Source organism: Crinia signifera, chromosome 8 (genome assembly GCF_055691185.1).
Source record: "Crinia signifera chromosome 8, ASM5569118v1, whole genome shotgun sequence".
NCBI lineage: Eukaryota > Metazoa > Chordata > Amphibia > Anura > Myobatrachidae > Crinia > Crinia signifera.
Window position 1 is genome coordinate 8764612 of NC_139224.1, and position 25854 is coordinate 8790465.

Genomic DNA, 25854 nt, shown 5'->3' on the forward strand with positions numbered 1-25854 from the left:
CCACTTCCCACCCCCGCGCATATCCCGTCACCCCAGCTACATGCTCATCTCTGCTCCAAACTACGGCACCTCTCAGCATCTCCCTCCCCACTTCCTGCCCCCCGCTCATATCCCGTCACCCCAGCTACATGCTCATCTCTGTTCCAAACTACGGCACCTCTCACAGCATCTCCCTGCCCCACTTCCTGCCCCCCGCGCATATCCCGTCACCCCAGCTACATGCTCATCTCTGTTCCAAACTACGGCACCTCTCACAGCATCTCCCTGCCCCACTTCCCACCCCCAGCACATATCTTATTACCCCAGCTACATGCTCATCTCTGCTCCAAACTACAGCACCTCTCACAGCATCTCCCTCCCCCACTTCCCACCCCGCGCATATCCCGTCACCCCAGCTACATGCTCATCTCTGTTCCAAACTACGGCACCTCTCGCGGCATCCCCCTGCCCCACTTCCTGCCCCCCGTGCATATCCCATCACCCCAGCTACATGCTTATCTCTGTTCCAAACTACGGCACCTCTCGCAGCATCTCCCTGCCCCACTTCCCACCCCCCCACACATATCCCGTCACCCCAGCTACATGCTAATCTCTGCTCCAAACTACAGCATCTCTCGCAGCATCTCCCTGCCCCACTTCCTGCCCCCCGCGCATATCCCGTCACCCCAGCAACATGCTCATCTCTGTTCCAAACTACGGCACCTCTCACAGCATCTCCCTGCCCCACTTCCTGCCCCCCGCGCATATCCCATCACCCCAGCTATATGCTCATCTCTGCTGCAAACTACGGCACCTCTCGCGGCATCTCCCTGCCCCACTTCCCACCCCCCACACATATCCCGTCACCCCAGCTACATGCTCATCTCTGTTCCAAACTACGGCACCTCTCACAGCATCTCCCTGCCCCACTTCCTGCCCCCCGCACATATCCCGTCACCCCAGCTACATGCTCATCTCTGTTCCAAACTACGGCACCTCTCGCAGCATCTCCCTGCCCCACTTCCTGCCCCCCGCACATATCCCGTCACCCCAGCTATATGCTCATCTCTGCTCCAAACTACGGCACTTCTCCCAGCATCTCCCTGCCCCACTTCCCACCCCCAGCACATATTCCGTCACCCCAGCTACATGCTCATCTCTGCTCCAAACTACGGCACCTCTCGCAGCATCTCCCTGCCCCACTTCCCACCCCCGGGCATATCCCGTCACCCCAGCTACATGCTCATCTCTGCTCCAAACTACGGCACCTCTCGCGGCATCTCCCTGCCCCACTTCCCACCCCCACGCATATCCCATCACCCAGCTACATGCTCATCTCTGCTCCAAACTACGGCACCTCTCGCAGCATCTCCCTGCCCCACTTCCCACTCCGAGCATATCCCATCACCCCAGCTACATGCTCATCTCTGTTCCAAACTACGGCACCTCTCGCAGCATCTCCCTGCCCCACTTCCAACCCCCACGCATATCCCATCACCCAGCTACATGCTCATCTCTGCTCCAAACTACAGCACCTCTCGCGGCATCCCCCTGCCCCACTTCCCACTCAGCGTATATCCCATCACCCCAGCTACATGCTCATCTCTGTTCCAAACTACGGCACCTCTCACAGCATCTCCCTGCCCCACTTCCAACCCCCACGCATATCCCATCACCCCAGCTACATGCTCATCTCTGTTCCAAACTACGGCACCTCTCACAGCATCTCCCTGCCCCACTTCCTGCCCCCGCGCATATCCCATCACCCAGCTACATGCTCATCTCTGCTCCAAACTACAGCACCTCTCGCGGCATCCCCCTGCCCCACTTCCCACTCCGCGCATATCCCATCACCCCAGCTACATGCTCATCTCTGTTCCAAACTACGGCACCTCTCACAGCATCTCCCTGCCCCACTTCCTGCCCCCGCGCATATCCCGTCACCCCAGCTACATGCTCATCTCTGCTCCAAACTACGGCACCTCTCGCAGCATCTCCCTGCCCCACTTCCCACCCCCCACACATATCCCGTCACCCCAGCTACATGCTCATCTCTGCTCCAAACTACGGCACCTCTCACAGCATCTCCCTGCCCCACTTCCTGCCCCCCGCACATATCCCGTCACCCCAGCTACATGCTCATCTCTGTTCCAAACTACGGCACCTCTCGCAGCATCTCCCTGCCCCACTTCCCACCCCCCACACATATCCCGTCACCCCAGCTACATGCTCATCTCTGCTCCAAACTACGGCACCTCTCACAGCATCTCCCTGCCCCACTTCCTGCCCCCCGCACATATCCCGTCACCCCAGCTATATGCTCATCTCTGCTCCAAACTACGGCACTTCTCCCAGCATCTCCCTGCCCCACTTCCCACACCCAGCACATATCTTATCACCCCAGCTATATGCTCATCTCTGCTCCAAACTACGGCACCTCTCGCAGCATCTCCCTGCCCCACTTCCCACCCCCGGGCATATCCCGTCACCCCAGCTACATGCTCATCTCTGCTCCAAACTACAGCACCTCTCGCAGCATCTCCCTGCCCCACTTCCAACCCCCACACATATCCCGTCACCCCAGCTACATGCTCATCTCTGCTCCAAACTACGGCACCTCTCGCGGCATCTCCCTGCCCCACTTCCCACCCCCACGCATATCCCATCACCCAGCTACATGCTCATCTCTGCTCCAAACTACGGCACCTCTCGCAGCATCTCCCTGCCCCACTTCCCACTCCGCGCATATCCCATCACCCAGCTACATGCTCATCTCTGCTCCAAACTACAGCACCTCTCACAGCATCTCCCTGCCCCACTTCCCGCCCCCCGCGCATATCCCATCACCCCAGCTACATGCTCATCTCTGTTCCAAACTACGGCACCTCTCGCAGCATCTCCCTGCCCCACTTCCAACCCCCACGCATATCCCATCACCCAGCTACATGCTCATCTCTGCTCCAAACTACAGCACCTCTCGCGGCATCCCCCTGCCCCACTTCCCACTCAGCGTATATCCCATCACCCCAGCTACATGCTCATCTCTGTTCCAAACTACGGCACCTCTCACAGCATCTCCCTGCCCCACTTCCCACCCCCCACACATATCCCATCACCCCAGCTACATGCTCATCTCTGTTCCAAACTACGGCACCTCTCGCAGCATCTCCCTGCCCCACTTCCTGCCCCCGCGCATATCCCGTCACCCCAGCTACATGCTCATCTCTGCTCCAAACTACGGCACCTCTCGCAGCATCTCCCTGCCCCACTTCCCACCCCCCACACATATCCCGTCACCCCAGCTACATGCTCATCTCTGCTCCAAACTACGGCACCTCTCGCAGCATCTCCCTGCCCCACTTCCCACCCCCCCACACATATCCCGTCACCCCAGCTACATGCTCATCTCTGCTCCAAACTACGGCACCTCTCGCAGCATCTCCCTGCCCCACTTCCCACCCCCCTAGTGCAGACATCCGTTTGTTTGAAGTTTCAAACCTTCCTCTAATTAGAGCATCTGGAGGATTAATGGAAGTACTTAGGGTGTTTCTCCAATCTGATGACACACACTTAATGTGTGTATAAATCAAGTGCATACGCTCCCTGGTGCGATCACAGGCTATCCACTGTATGCCCCACGTGTGATAGATAGATAGATAGATAGATAGATAATGAGAGAGATATGTGATAGATAGATAGATAGATAGATAGATAGATAGATATGAGATAGATAGATAGATAGATAATGAGATAGATAGATAGATAATGAGAGATATATGTGATAGATAGATAGATAGATAGATATGAGATAGATAGATAATGAGAGATATATGTGATAGATAGATAGATAGATAGATATGAGAGATAGATAGATATCAGAGATAGATAGATAGATAGATATGAGAGATAGATAGATAGATATGAGAGATAGATAGATATCAGAGATAGATAGATAGATTGATAGATATGAGAGATAGATAGATAGATAATGAGAGATATATGTGATAGATAGATAGATAGTATCTGACATAGATAGATAGATAGATAGATAGTATCTGACATAGATAGATAGATATTATACAGTTCCTTCTCCTCTCCTGAAGAGCTGACAAGCACAGTGATTGCTGGTTCCCCTGTAGCTGTGAGCAGGACCCCAGTGTTGGGAGGAGAAGGTGCTGTCACTGTGTGTGGCACATGTCGCTCTGATGTCTTCACACTGACACTCGCCGAGCTGTATGAGCGGCGGATCCTTCCATCCCAGCCAGCCGAGCGCTAACAGCAGCCTTCCCGAGCACTGCCAGCATCTCCAGCACTCACTCCGTGTATCGTATGTACAGAGAGAGGCAGTCAGAGAGAGAGAGTCAGGGAGAGAGAGTGGGAGAGACAGAGAGAGAGCGTCAGAAGAGAGGGTGGGAGAGTCAGAGAGAGAGTGTCAGGGAGAGAGAGTGGGAGAGACAGAGAGAGATAGACAGAGAGAGAGAGACGGGGAGATAGACAGAGAGAGAGCGTCAGAAGAGAGGGTGGGAGAGTCAGAGAGAGAGAGTCAGAGAGAGAGAGTGGGAGAGACAGAGAGAGAGCGTCAGAAGAGAGGGTGGGAGAGACAGAGAGAGATAGACAGAGAGAGAGAGACGGGGAGATAAACAGAGAGAGAGTCAGGGAGAGAGAGTGGGAGAGACAGAGAGAGATAGACAGAGAGAGAGAGAGTGGGAGAGACAGACAGAGAGCGTCAGAAGAGAGGGTGGGAGAGAGAGAGAGAGACGGGGAGATAGACAGAGAGAGAAGGAACCAGAGAGAGAGAGACAGGGGGAGATAGACAGAGAGATAGGGAATCATAGAGAGAGAGAAAGAGTGTGTCAGGGAGAGAGAAAGTGGGAGAGATAGAGGGCGATAGAGAGAGGGAATCACAGAGAGAGACAGAGGGATAGACAGAGGGAGTTAGAAAGAGAGAGAGGGAATCAGAGAGAGATAGAGGGAGATAGACATAGAGAAAGGGAATCAGAGAGAGAGAGTGTCAGGGAGAGAGAAAGTTATAGAGAGATAGTGTGTGTCAGGGAGAGAGAGAGAGAGAGAGGGAGACAGAGAGAGAGACTTGTTCACAGAGAGTGGTGACAGAGAGACATACAGTGGGTGAGAGACAGAGAGACATATATACAGTGGGTGAGAGACATACAGTGGGTGAGAGACAGAGAGACATATATACAGTGGGTGAGAGACATACAGTGGGTGAGAGACAGAGAGACAGTGACATACAGTGGGTGAGAGACATACAGTGGGTGAGAGACAGAGACATACAGTGGGTGAGAGACAGAGAGACATATATACAGTGGGTGAGAGACATACAGTGGGTGAGAGACAGGGAGACATACAGTGGGTGAGAGACAGAGACATACAGTGGGTGAGAGACAGAGAGACATATATACAGTGGGTGAGAGACAGAGAGACATATATACAGTGGGTGAGAGACATACAGTGGATGAGAGACAGAGAGACAGAGACATACAGTGGGTGAGAGACAGAGAGACATATATACAGTGGGTGAGAGACATACAGTGGATGAGAGACAGAGAGACAGTGACATACAGTGGGTGAGAGACAGAGAGACAGTGACATACAGTGGGTGAGAGACAGAGAGACATACAGTGGGTGAGAGACAGAGAGACATACAGTGGGTGAGAGACAGAGAGATATACAGTGGGTGAGAGACATACAGTGGGTGAGAGACAGAGAGACATATATACAGTGGGTGAGAGACAGAGAGACCTATATACAGTGGGTGAGAGACGGATCCCCCAGTGTCAGCCCACACACTCTCCCAGCGTCAGGCAGTCAGTGTGTGCCGGAGTCACTCCCAGCCAGGATAGTACCCCTGTAGCTGCTGAGCTGCACACACAGGAGCAGAGGACAGGACACCTCAGGGACCCCCATGAACAGGGTGAACAAGGTGCTTCGCAGCGTCAGGAGACCCTCTCGGAGGAAGAGGAGGGAGAGCATCAGGGCAGGAGAGGAGGAGGAAGGAGACCCCGAGAGCCAGGATGAGACGTGTGAGGAAGGTTTGTGCAGCCTGAGCCTGTGTGTGAGCGGTAAGTAATGTCCCCTTCTACCCCTGGGTGACAGGATCTCATGGTCCCGCTGCAGCTGGTTCTGATTAATGCAGGAGGGGGGGGATGGGGTGTCTGTGCTAATGTCACCAATGTTTGCAGCTTATTCGGACTCATTTACATGCTGACCCCTCACCCATTGTGTACATTAAGTAACCCATCATTTATCACATACAGTAACTCACCCCTCACCTACCGCATTCAGTAACTCACCCCTCACCTACCGCTATAGTAACTCACCCCTCACCTACCGCATACAGTAACTCACCCCTCACCTACCGCATACAGTAACTCACCTCTCACCTACCGCATACAGTAACTCACCCCTCACCTACCGCATACAGTAACTCACCCCTCACCTACCGCATACAGTAACTCACCCCTCACCTACCGCATACAGTAACACCCCTCACCTACCGCTATAGTAACTCACCCCTCACCTACCGCATACAGTAACTCACCCCTCACCTACCGCATACAGTAACTCACCTCTCACCTACCGCATACAGTAACTCACCCCTCACCTACCGCATACAGTAACTCACCCCTCACCTACCGCATACAGTAACTCACCCCTCACCTACCGCATACAGTAACACCCCTCACCTACCGCATACAGTAACTCACCCCTCACCTACCACATACAGTAACTCACCCCTCACCTACCGCATACAGTAACTCACCCCTCACCTACCGCATACAGTAACTCACCCCTCACCCATTGCATACAGTAACTCACCCCTCACCTACCGCATACAGTCACTCACCCCTCACCTACCGCATACAGTCACTCACCCCTCACCTACCGCATACAGTCACTCACCCCTCACCTACCGCATACAGTAACTCATCCCTCACCTACCGCTACAGTAACTCACCCCTCACCTACCGCATACAGTAACTCACCCCTCACCTACCGCATACAGTAACTCACCCCTCACCTACCGCATACAGTAACACCCCTCACCTACCGCATACAGTAACTCACCCCTCACCTACCGCATACAGTAACTCACCCCTCACCTACCGCATACAGTAACTCACCCCTCACCTACCGCTATAGTAACTCACCCCTCACCTACCGCATACAGTAACTCACCCCTCACCTACCGCATACAGTAACTCACCCCTCACCTACCGCATACAGTAACTCACCCCTCACCTACCACATACAGTAACTCACCCCTCACCTACCGCTACAGTAACTCACCCCTCACCTACCGCATACAGTAACTCACCTCTCACCTACCGTATACAGTAACTCACCACTCTCCTACCGCATACAGTAAGTCACCCCTCACCTACCGCATACAGTAACACCCCTCACCTACCGCTATAGTAACTCACCCCTCACCTACCGCATACAGTAACTCACCCCTCACCTACCGCATACAGTAACTCACCTCTCACCTACCGCATACAGTAACTCACCCCTCACCTACCGCATTCAGTAACTCACCCCTCACCTACCGCTATAGTAACTCACCCCTCACCTACCGCATACAGTAACTCACCCCTCACCTACCGCATACAGTAACTCACCTCTCACCTACCGCATACAGTAACTCACCCCTCACCTACCGCATACAGTAACTCACCCCTCACCTACCGCATACAGTAACTCACCCCTCACCTACCGCATACAGTAACACCCCTCACCTACCGCTATAGTAACTCACCCCTCACCTACCGCATACAGTAACTCACCCCTCACCTACCGCATACAGTAACTCACCTCTCACCTACCGCATACAGTAACTCACCCCTCACCTACCGCATACAGTAACTCACCCCTCACCTACCGCATACAGTAACTCACCCCTCACCTACCGCATACAGTAACACCCCTCACCTACCGCATACAGTAACTCACCCCTCACCTACCACATACAGTAACTCACCCCTCACCTACCGCATACAGTAACTCACCCCTCACCTACCGCATACAGTAACTCACCCCTCACCCATTGCATACAGTAACTCACCCCTCACCTACCGCATACAGTCACTCACCCCTCACCTACCGCATACAGTCACTCACCCCTCACCTACCGCATACAGTCACTCACCCCTCACCTACCGCATACAGTAACTCATCCCTCACCTACCGCTACAGTAACTCACCCCTCACCTACCGCATACAGTAACTCACCCCTCACCTACCGCATACAGTAACTCACCCCTCACCTACCGCATACAGTAACACCCCTCACCTACCGCATACAGTAACTCACCCCTCACCTACCGCATACAGTAACTCACCCCTCACCTACCGCATACAGTAACTCACCCCTCACCTACCGCTATAGTAACTCACCCCTCACCTACCGCATACAGTAACTCACCCCTCACCTACCGCATACAGTAACTCACCCCTCACCTACCGCATACAGTAACTCACCCCTCACCTACCACATACAGTAACTCACCCCTCACCTACCGCTACAGTAACTCACCCCTCACCTACCGCATACAGTAACTCACCTCTCACCTACCGTATACAGTAACTCACCACTCTCCTACCGCATACAGTAAGTCACCCCTCACCTACCAAATACAGTAACTCACCCCTCACCTACCGCATACAGTAACTCACCTCTCACCTACCGCATACAGTAACTCACCCCTCACCTACCGCATACAGTAACTCACAACTCACCTACCGCATACAGTAACTCACCCCTCACCTACCGCATACAGTAACACCCCTCACCTACCGCTATAGTAACTCACCCCTCACCTACCGCATACAGTAACTCACCCCTCACCTACCGCATACAGTAACTCACCTCTCACCTACCGCATACAGTAACTCACCCCTCACCTACCGCATACAGTAACTCACCCCTCACCTACCGCATACAGTAACTCACCCCTCACCTACCGCATACAGTAACACCCCTCACCTACCGCTATATTAACTCACCCCTCACCTACCGCATACAGTAACTCACCCCTCACCTACCGCATACAGTAATTTACCCCTCACCTACCGCATACAGTAACTCACCCCTCACCCATTGCATACAGTAACTCACCCCTCACCTACCGCATACAGTCACTCACCCCTCACCTACCGCATACAGTCACTCACCCCTCACCTACCGCATACAGTCACTCACCCCTCACCTACCGCATACAGTAACTCATCCCTCACCTACCGCTACAGTAACTCACCCCTCACCTACCGCATACAGTAACTCACCCCTCACCTACCGCATACAGTAACTCACCCCTCACCTACCGCATACAGTAACACCCCTCACCTACCGCTATAGTAACTCACCCCTCACCTACCGCATACAGTAACTCACCCCTCACCTACCGCATACAGTAACTCACCCCTCACCTACCGCATACAGTAACTCACCCCTCACCTACCACATACAGTAACTCACCCCTCACCTACCGCTACAGTAACTCACCCCTCACCTACCGCATACAGTAACTCACCTCTCACCTACCGTATACAGTAACTCACCACTCTCCTACCGCATACAGTAACTCACCCATCACCTACCGCATACAGTAACTCACCCCTCACCTACCGCATACAGTAACTCACCCGTCACCTACAGCATACAGTAACTCATCCGTCACCTACCGCATACAGTAACTCACCCCTCACCTACCGCATACAGTAACTCACCCCTCACCTACCGCATACAGTAACTCACCCCTCACCTACCGCATACAGTAACTCACCTCTCACCTACCACATACAGTAACTCACCCCTCACCTACCGCATACAGTAACTCACCCCTCACCTACCGCATACAGTAACTCATCCCTCACCTACCGCATACAGTAAGTCACCCCTCACCTACCAAATACAGTAACTCACCCCTCACCTACCGCACACAGTAACTCACCCCTCACCTACCGCATACAGTAACTCACCCCTCACCTACCGCATACAGTAACTCATCCCTCACCTACCGCATACAGTAAGTCACCCCTCACCTACCAAATACAGTAACTCACCCCTCACCTACCGCACACAGTAACTCACCCCTCACCTACCGCATACAGTAACTCACCCCTCACCTACCGCATACAGTAACTCACCCCTCACCTACCGCATACAGTAACTCACCCCTCACCTAACGCTACAGTAACTCACCCCTCACCTACGAAATACAGTAACTCACCCCTCAGCTACCAAGTACAGTAACTCACCCCTCACCTACCGCATACAGTAACTCACCCCTCACCTACCGCATACAGTAACTCACCCCTCACCTACCGCATACAGTAACTCACCCCTCACCTAACGCTACAGTAACTCACCCCTCACCTACGAAATACAGTAACTCACCCCTCAGCTACCAAGTACAGTAACTCACCCCTCACCTACCGCATACAGTAACTCACCCCTCACCTACCACATACAGTAACTCACCCCTCACCTACCGCTACAGTAACTCACCCCTCACCTACCGCACACAGTAACTCACCCCTCACCTACCGCATACAGTAACTCACCCCTCACCTACCGCATACAGTAACTCACCCCTCACCTACCGCATACAGTAACTCACCCCTCACCTACCGCATACAGTAACTCACCCCTCACCTACCGCATACAGTAACTCACCCCTCACCTACCGCATACAGTAACTCACCCCTCACCTACCGCATACAGTAACTCACCCCTCACCTACCGCATTCAGTAACTCACCCCCCACCTACCGCTACAGTAACTCACCCCTCACCTACCGCATTACAGTAACTCACCCCTCACCTACCGCATACAGTAATTCATCCCTACGAATTCAAAGCCATGTGGACAGGATTGAATAACCCCCTTGGATCTGTATTTGAAGTAGAATATAATTGGTTGCCCATAGCAACATCTCATCTTCCATAGAACTCCCATCTTAGTAAATTGACTGATGTGTGTGTGACTATGGAGAATGGTTCCCGTACATAAAACAAGGGAGCGGAGGGTTATGGTGAGCGGGGTATTACTGCCTGAGATCTGTATACCGGTTCAGTCCTTCACCTTTACATAAAGGGCACATAATGTCAGGGCCGCCATCAGTAATAGTGGAGCCTATAACTGACAAAACAGGGCCCTCCACCCCCTTCTCAAACCCCCGGCATGCCTGGTGAGACCTCCGCTGTCCTCAGCACTGACCGCACTACTCTACCTCTACATTGCTGCAATTTAAATGTGAACTATGGTATACTGTATGGCAAATTATACATGAGACACTCCAGTCCTGGGCCCCCTTTCTGTCTGGACCCGGGGCCTGGAATCCTGTTAGTCTCGCTCTGATGGCAGCCTTGCATTCTGTATCTGTAGATATAACAGTCGTATTGGCACCCGTTCCATCTGTACCCCCTCAGTGATGGAAAGTACAGTACAAGTGATGTCACTGCTGATGTCACCAGTCAGGTACAATGTTGGAGAGATCTGGATGAAACACTCCCTACTTGTCATTCTGCTGGATTGTGCTGTCATTACGCACCAAAGACACAGCCCTTCCCATGTGCCCGCAGCAGTAGAAATCATTCGATTAAATCGCTGGAATGATTTCTCCTGCCTTCGCAAATATACAGTAAGTCATTGGAGACTGACTTATATGTGTGGGCAGCGGGACGAACACAGGGCAGGCACCTGAGGTCATGTGATGTCAGCCGGCCGCCCCCAGCACACCTTGCCCTGCCTGCAATCCCATGGGAATACCCAGTGTTGCTGCAAGTATGATACATGCCCACTAATCGGCTGCGAGCTGATTACAGACTCGCTCATAAATCCACCATTCACCAGGTTAGGAACAGATTAGAATTATTCAGTATACCCCCCATCGAACCATAAAGACTGTACGCTGGCTGATTGATAGGTGTGCCGGCCATTGGGAGGGAGGTCCTCTGAGGTCATCAGCCACCCCGAACTCCTCACAACCATTGGGGTGATATATAGCGCACCCTAGTGAATCCCATCCACATCTCTGCTGGCAGGCAACGGGCTTGATGATTGATATCGCCCTGAATGGTGTTATCAGGGCCCCATTGTGCCAAGTCCCCCCTGCCCTCGCTGCTTGGGCATCCCTTCCCCCATCTACCCGACAGGTCACAAAATCCGGCAAGCATCCTGTATAATAATAGGCTCAAGCTGCTACTAACCTCTATGGGGGGAATTCAAGTGTTTTGCTCTGCTGCGGCTATTGGAAAGAGCAATTTAAGTGCTGTTCTGTCATTTTGACAGACGGGTAACTAGCTATTATATCCATTGGGAAAGTGAGGGGATATTGAGGCTGTCCTTTCTTATTGCGTGTATCACGATTGTGTGCTTCGATGTTTTTGTGCGTCTTATCTATATTTGTCCAAGGCCCCGTCTTAGTACCCCAATTCTGCCCATCAATTGATGCACCCCCACAAGAGGCGACATCTTAATAAGCAAATCTGCACTTTAACTTGTTTGAGAATGAGCCTTCTTGTCCATTTTATATAAATCCAGTGATGGATATGTACTAACAATTCTGACAGGTGCAGATCTGCAGTAATTAACTATCTGTCTTGTGCGAGGCAGGACCAGGAGTTGCCTCAATGGCTGCTGTGCCTCGTACATATCTACATCTGTGGTCGGTGTGAGGCACAGGGAGAGCACAGCAACCTGCTGCTTATAAATGTCTTTTATCTGCATTATTTTAAACGAGCGATTTCTTTGTCTCCTGAATCAGAAAGAGGGTCTTTTTCTCTGTATCGCGTTTGCGCTACTTCTTCCCACTGAATCTCCCCTCCTGCAGCCTTAAAAAGAGAGGCGGTAATTGCTGCGCTGTGTTCAGGCATCTCGGAGCTGAAAGAGAAAATCGTGTGAAAGAAAAGACGGATAGGAACAGGCGGGAGCAGGGAATAGGCGCAGAACACCTGTCAGGCTGCAAAGGCTGCTGGGAGGAAGTAAGAGGAGCTCTGCGCTGGCAGGAGAGTGCAGAGCAAGTTGCCAATGCCAGGTTCTGCGCCCTAAAATAGCCAAGTGCCGTCTCCAGTGTCATGTGTGCCCCCGTGATGCCCAGATCTGTCTTACCCTGAGCTCACACCCTCTGTATCAGCAAATATATGCATCAAACCAGGGAAAGCTGGGCCGATGCTACACCTATACTTTTTACACCTGATGGGCCTTCTATTAAAGATGGATGTTGACCATTATATCGATACCTTGGTGCCTGCACAGTCTAGCCTGCACAGTCTATCGATAAATGCTCAACTGCGTGAACATCAGCATTACATACAAATCTGAATTCACCTCTTTTGGAAGGAGGCTTTAAACATCCCATCACCTTACTTGTCCCTCTCCAGCGTGTGTCTTATACCATATAAACATCCATAATATAATACCTGAAATAATGACTCGGAGACTTAGGTTTGGCAGAACTTGTTAACTGATTTATTTTTGTAGATTTTTGATTATTTGTTTTATTAATTTATTAATTATTAATTAATTAATGGTGGCCAAGAAAGAACGGCTACTAACTAAACTCCACCCAACTACCCACGTAACAGGCCTAACTCATAACAAGCGGTATCCAACTCAACCTCGCCCCCTTTACTACCCACCCCTCCGGGTGGGGTTGCTGACCCCGGCACGGGTGTTACAGCAACAGACCTAAATGAATGAGAGGTGAGTGCACCGCAAACAAGCCATGTACGTAACTCACTAACTGATATCTAACTAATTTATTTAAAACTGCCGTTCTTTCCCGCCTATCAGCTAACGCGATTAAAACAACCATTAACCCCCACCCAAACCCCAAAAAGAAAGGGGAGGGCGGGCGGGAAATTCTGCAGGAAGAAGAGGAAGCCTCCTCCCCTTCCTGCTCCCATGATCCTTCTTCCACTGGCCAAACCCCCCTTTCCCATAGGATCCCCGAGTCACATGCTCTATGACACGCAGCTGAGGGATGTTTAACCCTCTACATGCCTATGCAGGCACTCCGTTATTCTAAACATCCCATCACCTTACTTGTCCCTCTCCAGCGTGTGTCTTATACCATATAAACATCCATAATATAATACCTGAAATAATGACTCGGAGACTTAGGTTTGGCAGAACTTGTTAACTGATTTATTTTTGTAGATTTTTGATTATTTGTTTTATTAATTTATTAATTATTAATTAATTAATGGTGGCCAAGAAAGAACGGCTACTAACTAAACTCCACCCAACTACCCACGTAACAGGCCTAACTCATAACAAGCGGTATCCAACTCAACCTCGCCCCCTTTACTACCCACCCCTCCGGGTGGGGTTGCTGACCCCGGCACGGGTGTTACAGCAACAGACCTAAATGAATGAGAGGTGAGTGCACCGCAAACAAGCCATGTACGTAACTCACTAACTGATATCTAACTAATTTATTTAAAACTGCCGTTCTTTCCCGCCAAAGCGGGGTACCAAGGCACCCCGCACCGCCACCATCTAGACTAATGACTCAATAACTATCAACAGATCCTCCAAGAACATAAAGAGTCCCTCATCAACTAGGTGAACCCCATCAGGCCGGAAAAGGTGTTTATGTCCAAACCTGATCCTATCATGAGCCACAACTGTCCCTCCGGAAGCTAACACCCATCGAGCTATGGCCGCATTAAGCTTTTTCCTGGATTCATCAATAGCCTTAGGATTATTAACCCCCCTCCAACATTGCCGGGGAATGATAAATGACCACACAATGCTGCATGTGGGCCAGGCCGATCCAATGGCAGCCAGATCTTCTAAGATCCAGTTGCGCAGTTCCAACTGAGGCATTTTACCTAGATCATTGCCTCCCAAGTGAAGCACTAGTACTGCTGGTAAACCGTACTTGCGTGCATAATGCAACAGTGAGTTCTTAAGATCCTCCCATGACATACCCCGTATCCCTAACCACCGAATTGACCCGATGGCAGCCGAGGGGGGACCCTTACCTGCTCTAGCTAGTCTAGCAGCCCAATAGACGAATGAGTGACCGACTACCCACACCTGGAGTCTATCCATCCCCAGACCTAAGGGAAGAGATGCAAGAAAATGAAATAGGGGTTAGAATGGACTGTTAAATTGGGAGCACCTTTACATATTTATGAGGATCTGCCAAAAAGAAAAAACAAATTTGGTATGACTATTCGAGGCACATTCAAATAGTGCCTAAGACATGCTCCAATCACGATTGAAGCCATACCAGGACACAAAAGGAAAGCGACAAACAGGGGGAAGGGCAAGGTTTTGGACTGGAAAGGGTTGAAAGGTGTACTCGGCCGGAGAAAAAACGACTAGACCTGCTGAGGGACTTTTAATTAGACTATAGCCAAATTGGGTAGCACCAGATTCAGTCCGTCAGGTCAGGCAAAAAAGCGGGAAAACTCCGGACGCTGGCCCAACAGCAGAGCGTAGTTAAGCCCCGAGTAGGGTGGACATAGGGAAGGGTAAACAAATGACCATCCATCCACACGACAGTCACAAACAGACAACTCAGCAAGACTTATGACAGCAGCTGTGGCCTGATATATTTCTTGTAGCTCGCTGAGCGCCATCTACCTAGGGATTTTATGTCCTCAACCGACCATCCGGCTTCTGCTGCCGCAGTAGCAGCACCTATTCTAAAGGAATGCGTCCCGAAATCTCGTGGTGACAGGCCCAGCCGAGACAGGCATCGCCCTAGCATCCAACGAAACTGATACAAAGTCAGAGGCGAACCATCATAGTGCAGGAGCCAGGATCGCCCTGAGGAAGGTCTCACCAGCATATACAATGTGCCCAACGACACAGGGCACACTGACTCAGGTGCGACAGGGCCCATGGAGGACCACCTACCCCTAGCCGACTGGTCGGTCTTGGACTTCCTAATCCTAAACCATAAGACCCCTCGCTCTAAGCGTATGTCAGACAAGAGGAGGGTCGCGTCCCTAGCCTTTGAAGGGGAAACTAGCTCAGATACCCTAAACGCTCCATGGTAAGCCATGGAAAAAGCTAGCCTAAACAAGAGCGCCTCGAACGCAGAGCTAGCGCAACGTCCCACCTCTTCTAGCAGATCACGAAGAAGGGGGGGGTTAATTGGCCGGCGACAGTCTGGAGGGGCTGGCACCCTGCGCGCCCAGCCCTTCATGGCCTTAGTGACTAGGAAACCTTTAGTAAAATCTGGCCGCCCTTTCACCCTAGCAAAGAAAGATATGCCCGCCAAGTACCGAGCCGCCACTGCCCTAGATTTACCTGAGCTGTATAAAAACCAAATGAAAGATAGCAACCGCTGCTGCCCCCGCCTACCTGGCTGCGCGCCCCCTCCTGAAAACGATTCCCATTCCGCCCATGCCTGCCGATAGCTTCGCAGAGTACTGGGTGCCAATGAGGACTCCGCTAGCCCCTCCAGTCGGGCTCGATCACCTGCCAAACGTAAGAGGGGCAGGGTGTGCCCAACAAATCAGCATGAGGAGCAAGATCGCGAAAACGCTGCCATTGAAAACGCGAAAGCGCATCAGCTATCTCGTTATCCACGCCTGGAACATGCTGGGCTCTGAACATTATGTTGTGACGCAGGCATTGGAGGGAAAGCTGCGCAAGGATTCTTAACACTAGCAGGGATTTTGCCTTCTGGTGATTAATGGCGTGTACAGCGCTGAAATTGTCACACCAGAAGAGCAGGCTCCTGTTCGCAAGGCGCGGTCCCCAGATCTCCATGGCAACCATTATGGGAAAAAGCTCTAGCAGCAATAGGTCCCGGGTGAGGCCCTCACCGGACCACCTCCTAGGCCAAGTCTCCGCGCACCAATGCCCATCTAAGAAACAGCCAAAGCCAGCCGCTCCTGCTGCATCGGTATACAACTGAAGCTCTGAGTTCACCACGGTAGGGGCCAGCCAAATCCGCACCCCGTTGAAGTCCTCTAAGAACGAGGCCCAAACCTTTAAGTCCCGCCGAATCTCGGCAGACAAGCGGACTAAATGGTGCGGTTTGCCCACCCCGGCCGTGGCCCTCTCGAGCTTCCTGCAGAAGAGCCTGCCCATGGGGATGACCTTGCAAGCGAAGTTGAGCTGTCCCAAAACTGACTGCGCCTGCCTCAGCGGGATCTTAGACCTACTCTGGCATTGCAAAATGGCCTCGCTGAGCCTGGCTACCTTGTCGGCCGGCAGACTACAACATCCCTTTTCAGTATCTATCAAGATACCCAGAAACGACAGACAAGCACAGGGGCCTTCGGTCTTGTCCTCAGCGATGGGAACGCCAAAATGCCTAAAAATCGTTTGAATCCTGCCCAAAGTGCGTGCGCAGTGATCGGAGCCGGCCGGCCCGATGCACAGAAAGTCATCCAAGTAATGGGCGAGGCCGCCCACCTCGGATGAACTCTCAACACACCAGTGCAGGAAGGTACTAAACTTCTCAAAAAATGCACAAGAGACAGAGCACCCCATCGGCAAGCATCTGTCGATGAAATACTCCTCCCCTATGCGGAAGCCCATGTACCTAAATGAACTGGGGTGCAGGGGAAGAAGCCTAAAAGCTGACTCCACATCTATCTTAGCCATGAGTGCCCCCTGTCCAAACGACCGCACCATTGCCAGGGCATCGTCAAATGACTGGTAAGTCACCGAACAATATTCCTCTGGGATGGCGTCGTTGACAGAAAAACCCGCTGGGTAAGACAGATGCTGTATCAGGCGATATTTCCCCGGGGCCTTCTTAGGGACCACGCCAACTGGGGAAATAACCAGGTTGTCTAACGGGGGTTGTGAAAAGGGGCCTACCATGCGCCCTAACTGAATCTCCTTATCCACTTTTTCCCTTAAAACTTCAGGGAGTGAACGGGCGGATTGAAGGTTACGGTAAGACCCACCCTTAACTTCCTTTTTAACTGGCAAAACAAAACCTGCCTTAAAACCTTCAAACAGAAACGAAGCAGCTTCCCTATCCGGGTAGCGCTGCAACCAATCGGACATGGCATCTAAGTTCACAGGCGAACGCGCCTTACCTAGGATTCCCTCCTGCCGCTGCTCTGGGTGTTGCGGCCGCCGCCCCTTTATTGGGGCGGGGGCCCCGAAAGCAGCTGGAGGCTGGGTGGTTTCCCGAGCAGGTAATGCATATGTGTCGAAAGCGACAGCGTTGGCCCATCTGACAGGAGGAGTTATTAAATGCAAAACACTTCCCCTTTGATGTGCCTACTGCTGCTGGCCTATTCGCTGCGACAAAACGGCGCGCCGGCAGGGTTTCCTGCGTCGGCCGCAGCGAGGCTGGAGAGGCCGCCGCGGGAGCCAGGGTTGCGGAGGCAGCCTCCACTGTCCCTGACCCCATGCGCGTGAGCCCCATCCATATCTCCACGTCCTTGCACCCTAGGTCAAGTATGAATAAACAGTCCTGCTTGCGCCGGAACTGCTCATCGTATGTTCGCCAGGCCGTGCCCCCGTATGTCCGCTGCATTTCGTGTACCATATGTATGTACCTAATCACGTTCATGTGTTCGTCAGGCCGATCCTCCAAGTAACAGGCTGCGAAAACACAAAAGCCCGCCAGCCAGTTGTCATAAGACCTATAGGCCTCAGAGCCAATGCCGCCCTTGTCCTTGGCTGCCTTGAACGCCTTTTTGGAGTCCTCAGTCAGACTGAACACGTCAACGTAATCACCCCTTTCTATTTTCTTTCTGCAACTCTCACGCAAACCTCTGCACACTGCCGTGTAATCGCAGTGCACTACTGCTGGTAAATTCCTTCTCTTCCTCTCTCTACGGGATATGGCGGATAGCTTCCTACGCTTCGATTGCTGCGCCCTCTTCCCTGCCTCCTTCTTGGCGTACCTAGCTGCCCGCTTGCGCGCCCTAGCAGAGCTCCCCACATCGGACCCACCCGCTGAGGAGGAGGAGGAGGAGGAAGAATGGTTGCTTCCCGACCCGCTAGAGGAAGTGCCCTGCGCAGACCCTACGTCGTCCTCAAACGAGGCCTCACCTGAGGAGTCTGGCTGTGCAGCCCACGTATCGTCGTCATCCGCGTCATCACTGGTGTTGACTGCTTCCGCCTCCTCTTCCAAAGTCAATTCGTCGGAGTAGGGTTCAGGGGACCTATGCCTTGGCCTACCAGACCTCCTGCGCCCTGCGGCCCGCCGTGCCCGGCCAGATGTAGAGGGCCGGCCCTCTATGGCCGCTACAGCAGAACCCACTTCCCTGACGGCCTGCATAAACTGTGAGCAGCCTGGCAAGGGCTCTGCCCTTGTCCTCGCACCCCTACCCCTCCTAACTCGGGGTTCTCCGCTCCCGGAGGCGAGGCTATCAGCCAGGGGACCGAGGGCGGTGGCCATGGATGTGAGGGCAGAGGACAACATGGCTGGATCAAAGGCAGCGGCGGGTGTAGCCCGCGTGCGGCCCCTACTTGGGCCCTCCCTAGAGCTTGATCGGGCAGCACTGCCTGCATCCCCCCGCCACCATGCCGTGACCCCCCCGTCATCCTCCAGATCACTCCTGCTCAGACCAGCCCTGCTACTTCTCAGCGTCCCACTGTCTCCATCACCTTCCCCCTCTAGCTGCCCAGCGTGACTAGATGTATCACGCTGCCTGCCACTCCGCCGCCTCTGGCTGGCAGCAGCGCGACTATCATCTGAGCCCCTATCGTCAGACCCTTCTGACGGGGCATGCCTCCCCCCCTGCTGCGGCCTGCTGCGGTGTGCGCGGGAGCCGGAAGCCCTGCTCGGCGCTGGGGACAGCGATGCTGCCCGCCCAGCGTCCTCGCCGGCCCCGCCCGCGCCACCATGAGCTCTTGTCCCGCGTGACGCGCCGGACCCGGAGCCCCGGCCGGCGCGCCGCGATGACGCGGTCCCCCCACGCCGCGCCAGTCCAGCCCGACCCCCCGCAGGCCGCGACGAAGCCCGCGCACCCGGATCAGGCGCAGTGCCTCTACCGGTGCGCGTCACTCCCCGCGACCCGCGACGAGCAGCGGGCGGCGCCGGAGGCTGTGGGGAGAGGGGGGCAGCGTCACCATCTCCGCCGCCATCATCCCCAGCAAAACGCGCAGGGCGGCGGGCAGAGCGCCGGGGCCTAGCAGCTGCGGCAGAAGAGGCCATGCCAGCGCTTCAGAAGCTAAGGTACCTGACTCTAGGCCTGCGCTGGGAGCTCGGGAACCCGCGTCCTATCTCCTCAAATTCTGCAGGAAGAAGAGGAAGCCTCCTCCCCTTCCTGCTCCCATGATCCTTCTTCCACTGGCCAAACCCCCCTTTCCCATAGGATCCCCGAGTCACATGCTCTATGACACGCAGCTGAGGGATGTTTAACCCTCTACATGCCTATGCAGGCACTCCGTTATTCAATATCTGTGTCACATTTAAAGTGCCCACATACAGTGGATGGATCAATAAACTATGTTGTGTGACCATACTTTGGGAGTGTGTGCAGGTCCATATGATGTCATGACATAGTCACGCAGGGGTCACGCAACGCTCGCCTGAGAACACGTTGTGTAGACAGGATATCTTTGTGGGGACCTGCTGGGCCCTAGGCAGACGCCAAAGTTGCCTTGTGGAAAATCCACCTCTGGTATTTGGTAGAGAGCTTAGGGGTTCCGAATCGAATCGATTCCCAGTTTGGAATAACTTTGGGGTACTGAAGTCTGAGTCTGTTGTCAGTTTGGAACTCATATTTAAAAGCTGAACTGAAGATTTTGGATGCCCTGTAATCAGGTGATTGTAGCTATTTTTATCAATTGTCTTTGATGGATCTTATCAATGTTTAATTTTTATTTTATTTTTTTAAATCAATTTCAAAGGAATCCAAAACTGAATCAGAACCAAAAACATGAGAGTGGGTTTGACTTAAGCAAAACCAAACTACATTGACAGATGTTCTATTCAGTTGACAACTAAACTACGGCACAACTACTGTATATGTAATTAGTTGCAATGAATTTTCAGAGAGCCCGTTCGTTTTAATGTCAGCTGTACAAATTACTATAATTACTAAAGCGGCTTATGGACCTTATTCTGGGCGATGGTGACCGCCCGCTTTCCGCACAGGGTGCCCGCAGACCTAAGACACCACAGAGGTGTCTTAGATCTGCGATCACTGTAGAAACATTTATTCGCATGGGGGGGGCGACTGTGTGGGCAGTATTTTGTGGACTTGCAAGTCTGTGAAATTTGCGGCCTTGCGAGTCAACCAGAATAAGGTCCTATGTCCATGTGTTTTACTACCCGTATTAAGCATATAAGCTTACAAATCCCACACACTCTCATTTTGTAATGGATTGTAATTATATTCGCTATTGAATTGCACCGATAAATTTGGCAGTGAGGGTTTGAATGAGGCGGCGGCACCGGAGTCTGTGGGTAGTGGGAGCAGTGGGAATTCAGTGGGATCAGCAGCGATGAGGGATCGTTGGCAGCGTATATGCCATAACAACAATAAAGTGCTGCTGTTCCACAGCCGGCGGAATGTTCCTCTAGGGAAGGGCGCAGGGTTACTGCAGAGTTTATAGGAGGGAACGCCGGACGTGTAACGGAAGAGCCGGAGGGGTGACGTCTGATTTATTCTCAGCAATCTGCAACGGAGGCGCCGGGGACTCAGCAGGTGTTAAAGCTGGGTACACATATGTACAATCGTCGGGCCGTTCTTCCGATCTGCGGACGAACGGCCGTTCGATTGTATATATGTGTACGCTGTCCCGATCCCTTCGTTGCGATCGATAAACGGCCAAAAACGCTCTTGGCCGTCCACGGTCGGTCGGTCGCAGGTTCTTTGCTGCTTAATATTCTTCCGACAGGACGGCTCCATATCGAAAGAAAAGTGCCAACACTTTACACTGCCAACATGCATCTACTGCTTACCCGTCGCCCAGTCGCTGGATGGGGACCACAGGGTCGACAGTAATCAGTGTTCACCCCAAAAGGTCAACATTGCAAAAAGATTGCTGCATGTATGGTTGACACATAAAAAAGATGACATGAGCTTTTCACGTTAGTTAATTTGTACATTTCAGCATGTAGATCGGCGTACTGTTCTGTAATCGTTACCGTCCCCAATCGTGTACCTTCCAAAAAGGGACAGAACCTCATTGGCGTGCTGCGACCACGAGCCACACCCCCTTTTCATGACTATAGCGGCATGCCCCTCTGTCCTCTATGAATAGCCCCTAACTGACACTGCTGGTGGGGACTGTCTTGCGAAAATGTATAGTTCACAAGTGGGTGGTAAAAATTCTGAAATACTTTTTTCATTTGTTGACCGTTACCATGTTGAATTTTTTCTTGCATTGACCTATTGTCTATGATGACATAATGCATGTCGACCAATAGTGGCCCACCCAATGCATTCGGGGTCAGAATGGAGTGGGGGTTTTAGAGCCATGACTTATCGAGACACTATTGCTGGAGAGGCTGTCTGGTATTGCTGGCTGCAGAGGTAACAAAGCTCACTGCTTAGCCGGCCTATAATGGTGGATCTGAGACGCTCCCTATATATTTTTTTTACATTTTATTTGAGCTTACTTATCAGAGCCTCATTTAGATAAAATGGTCGGTCGTCCCCCCCCCCCCCCCCACCCATGTGATATTCTCATATACACATGTGCAGAGCAACAACATCAGTCCCAAGTAAGCTCTTTTTAGGCCAACCTGAATCACCCCCTTTATGCAATACTAACATTACATTAACATTACAGGCCGCTTGCTTTACTGCTAATCTCTCCAGAGAACCGCTGATGTCTACTCACATAATAACTTTCTTTTTGGTTAATTAATGTGGATCTAACGCTAGTTGGAATAGTAACCGTCTGTGACAGAACCCGGTGCGTATGCAGTAATCAGTTACAGGAATTAGAGATGTGCAGGTTCTGATTTACTCCGATTGACGCTGATTTCAAATCAGAATCTTATTGGCTATCAGCTGTCATGTGATTTGGGATAGCCAATAAGATCTTGTTTTGAAAAAAGTCAATCAGAACCTGCACATCTCTAACAGGAATGTGCACATATATTACACCTGGTGTGTATTACAGTATAGTGCTAGTAATCAGTTACAGGAATATGCACATATATTACACCTGGCGTGTATTACAGCATAGTGGCCCTTATTCAGATCTGTGCGGCCGGAGCCGCACACGGTGCTCCGGCCACACAAACCAATCCCCGCCCACGATACGGATCGCCACGGCCGTCCGTACACGGACGGCTGGCGATCCGCAAGAAAATGGTGGGGCGTACGCCTCCACCATGGTGGGAGCTGCCCCCTGCATTCGATGGTCGGCGACCATCGAAGGCAGGGCCGCACGCCCCACCAGGTCCCGCAAGCTGAGACCACACGGACAATCGTCCGTGTGATAGCTTGTATGGGGGCTGAGAGCTGACATCCGGCGACGTCAGCTTTCCGCCCCCATCACTGGCGTCATACCCTCATTAGCATGCATACGCCCCGCGTTTGCATGGGAACGCCCATGAAACGCGGGGCGTATGCATAGGGAAATGAGGGTATGAAGCCCCTCACGCCCCTATACGCCCCCTTTGCGGCGGACGAACTACGTCTGCGGCGAATTGGGCTGCACATGCGCAGATTGACCTCTGCGCATGTGCAGACTGAAAACATCGGCGGTACGGCCGCACGCGGGCCGTACCGCACGATTCAGAATAAGGGCCAGTGCTAGTAATCAGTTACAGGAATATGCACATATATTACACCTGGCGTGTATTACAGTATAGTGCTAGTAATCAGTTACAGGAATCAGTGCACATATATTACACCTGGCGTGTATTACAGTATAGTGCTAGTAATCAGTTACAGGAATCTGTACATATATTACACTTGGCATGTATTACAGTATAGTGCTAGTAATCAGTTACAGGAATCTGTACATATATTACACCTGGCATGTATTACAGCATAGTGCTAGTAATCAGTCACAGGAATATGCACATATATTACACCTGGCGTGTATTACAGTATAGTGCTAGTAATCAGTTACAGGAATATGCACATATATTACACCTGGCGTGTATTACAGCATAGTGCTAGTTATCAGTTACAGGAATATGCACATATATTACACCTGGCGTGTATTACAGTATAGTGCTAGTAATCAGTTACAGGAATCAGTGCACATATATTACACCTGGCGTGTATTACAGCATAGTGCTAGTAATCAGTTACAGGAATCAGTGTACATATATTACACCTGGTGTGTATTACAGTATAGTGCTAGTAATCAGTTACAGGAATATGCACATATATTACACCTGGCGTGTATTACAGCATAGTGCTAGTAATCAGTTACAGGAATATGCACATATATTACACCTGGCGTGTATTACAGTATAGTGCTAGTAATCAGTTACAGGAATCTGTACATATATTACACCTGGTGTGTATTACAGTATAGTGCTAGTAATCAGTTACAGGAATCTGTACATATATTACACCTGGCGTGTATTACAGTATAGTGCTAGTAATCAGTTACAGGAATCAGTGCACATATATTACATCTGGCGTGTATTACAGTATAGTGCTAGTAATCAGTCACAGGAATCTGTACATATATTACACCTGGCGTGTATAACAGCATAGTGCTAGTAATCAGTTACAGGAATGTGCACATATGTTACACCTGGCATGTATTACAGCATAGTGCTAGTAATCAGTTACAGGAATATGTACATATATTACACCTGGCATGTATTACAGTATAGTGCTAGTAATCAGTTACAGGAATATGCACATATATTACACCTGGCATGTATTACAGTATAGTGCTAGTAATCAGTTACAGGAATATGCACATATATTACACCTGGCGTGTATTACAGCATAGTGCTAGTAATCAGTTACAGGAATATGCACATATATTACACCTGGCGTGTATTACAGCATAGTGCTAGTAATCAGTTACAGTAATATGCACATATATTACACCTGGCGTGTATTACAGCATAGTGCTAGTAATCAGTTACAGGAATCAGTGCACATATATTACACCTGGCGTGTATTACAGTATAGTGCTAGTAATCAGTTACAGGAATCAGTGCACATATATTACACCTGGCGTGTATTACAGTATAGTGCTAGTAATCAGTTACAGGAATATGCACATATATTACACCTGGCGTGTATTACAGCATAGTGCTAGTAATCAGTTACAGGAATCAGTGCACATATATTACACCTTGCGTGTATTACAGTATAGTGCTAGTAATCAGTTACAGGAATCAGTGCACATATATTACACCTGGCGTGTATTACAGCATAGTACTAGTAATCAGTTACAGGAATGTGCACATATATAACACCTGGCGTGTATTACAGTATAGTGCTAGTAATCAGTTACAGGAATCAGTGCACATATATTACACCTGGCGTGTATTACAGTATAGTGCTAGTAATCAGTTACAGGAATCTGTACATATATTACACCTGGCGTGTATTACAGTATAGTGCTAGTAATCAGTTACAGGAATCTGTACATATATTACACCTAGCGTGTATTACAGTATAGTGCTAGTAATCAGTCACAGGAATCTGCACATATATTACACCTGGTGTGTTTTTCAGTATAGTGCTAGTAATCAGTTACAGGAATATGCACATATATTACACCTGGCGTGTATTACAGCATAGTGCTAGTAATCAGTTACAGGAATATGCACATATACTGTATTACACCTGGCGTGTATTACAGTATAGTGCTAGTAATCAGTTACAGGAATGTGCACATATATTACACCTGGTGTGTATTACAGTATAGTGCTAGTAATCAGTTACAGTAATCAGTGCACATATATTACACCTGGCGTGTATTACAGCATAGTGCTAGTAATCAGTCACAGGAATCAGTGACTGATTACA

General features: G+C 51.1%; 1 protein-coding gene across 7 annotated transcripts in view; it reads left to right on the forward strand.

Moving 5' to 3' along the window:
* Positions 1 to 25854, forward strand: part of GRIP2 (glutamate receptor interacting protein 2) — a 279830-nt gene that overhangs the window by 160522 nt on the left and 93454 nt on the right. The window contains exon 1 of one of the 7 annotated variants that reach the window (XM_083155700.1): positions 4708 to 6059. The exons of 1 other annotated variant lie outside the window; for it this stretch is intronic. In XM_083155700.1, coding sequence (XP_083011826.1) covers positions 5903 to 6059 — 157 coding nt within the window. In that variant the 5' untranslated portion in view covers positions 4708 to 5902. Of the gene's footprint in view, positions 1 to 4707; positions 6060 to 25854 lie in introns of those variants that run through there. 5 more of the 7 variants (XM_083155692.1, XM_083155701.1, XM_083155693.1 and 2 more) reach the window with 5 other exon arrangements.